This window comes from Lottia gigantea (genome assembly GCF_000327385.1).
Source record: "Lottia gigantea unplaced genomic scaffold LOTGIsca_245, whole genome shotgun sequence".
NCBI classification, from domain to species: Eukaryota; Metazoa; Mollusca; class Gastropoda; family Lottiidae; genus Lottia; species Lottia gigantea.
In genome coordinates, this window is record NW_008708726.1 from 1,702 (window position 1) to 2,972 (window position 1,271).

Sequence of the window (1,271 nt, forward strand, 5' to 3'; positions counted from 1 at the left end):
TCTCTTTCCGGTTGACAGCCTATAAAATCGCAGCCATTTGTCTTTGGCCATTCATTTGCACCATGGCAGCCCAACCTATGATTGTTGTGCAACTTGTGGAAGTGGATGACAGTCCTGTCAAAGTATTTACCCGCAATGGTAAAACTGTCATCATCACTCCGGATGACATCTACCTTTTGGAAGAGTCGGCGGTGAACGAGACACCTCGAAGACGGAGAATCACTCCAGAGCTGTTAGCCAGCGTCCGTCAGAGGTTCCGTCACAGAGTTCGTCGAAGGCTCTTCTAAAAGGAGTGAGTTAAAAAAACAGCCCTTTTCAGGGCTACCTAATCAAAATAAAAGAGTTCCCTTTACCCCTTGAGATTTCCCTTTGGGATTTCCCCTTGAGGTTTTACCCTTGGGATTTCCCCTTTGGATTTCCCCTTGGGATTTCCCCCTTGGGATTTCCCCCTTGGGATTTCCCATGACGTCATCGGGATTCCCGTAGGGGTTTCCCCAATGACGTCATCTCCCTAGCAACGGAAGTCACGCATGCGCATCCTTAAACCGGATGTGACGTCATCCCTAGCAACCATTATGGCGTCATCCGTTGCCTAGCAACCAAAGTTCCTAGCCCTAGCCCCCTACTACTGTCAGGTAGGTAATAAGAGAGAGCAAACAACTTACAGATATAACCTATACATGATAATGATTTAATTGTTGTCTGTAGTATTGAAAAACATAGTAACGTACCTTTAGTTCAGATTGTTATGAGTGTATTTTATTCTCATTTCAGAATATCATTTTCTACATTATTGTAAGTAGTAAGCGAGTGATTATCGGTACCAGACGCTGATTGGCTGAGACGTACCAAGTGACTAAATATGACGTAGTAGTAGGGGCATGTCTTCAGGGACTTTAGTTGCTAGGGATATGACGTCATTGGGAAAACCCCGAGAAATTCCTTGATGACGTCATTTTGTCCTCATTTTGGGAAAGTAGTAATAAGCGAGTGATTATGGGTACCAGACGCTGATTACAGGTAAATACTTTAATAGGCCTGTCATCCACTTCCAAGATTTGGACAACAATGATAGGTTCGGTTGCCATGTTGCAAATGACTGGCCAAAGACAAGTGACTGCGCTTTTTATAGGCGGGAAACTGGAAAAAGGGCTTTGGATTGGATAAAAAAGATCACGTGGTATTTATTTTTTAAACTTTAATTAATTCAACTTAAATCCATTAACTCTAACATATTGTCTAAACATGTTTCGCCATCTTCAAAAGACAAA

At 42.7% G+C, this 1,271-nt stretch overlaps 1 protein-coding gene across 1 annotated transcript in view; it reads left to right on the top strand.

Moving 5' to 3' along the window:
- The window catches only part of LOTGIDRAFT_175134 (hypothetical protein), a gene marked incomplete at both ends in the record, with an annotated part of 2,427 nt that extends 1,593 nt beyond the window's left edge, over window positions 1–834 (top strand). Inside the window, one exon of the mRNA XM_009055481.1 lies at window positions 775–834. Within this exon, the coding sequence (XP_009053729.1) occupies window positions 775–834 (60 nt within the window). The remainder of the gene's footprint in view (window positions 1–774) is intronic.
- Between the last annotated feature and the right edge of the window lie 437 nt (window positions 835–1,271).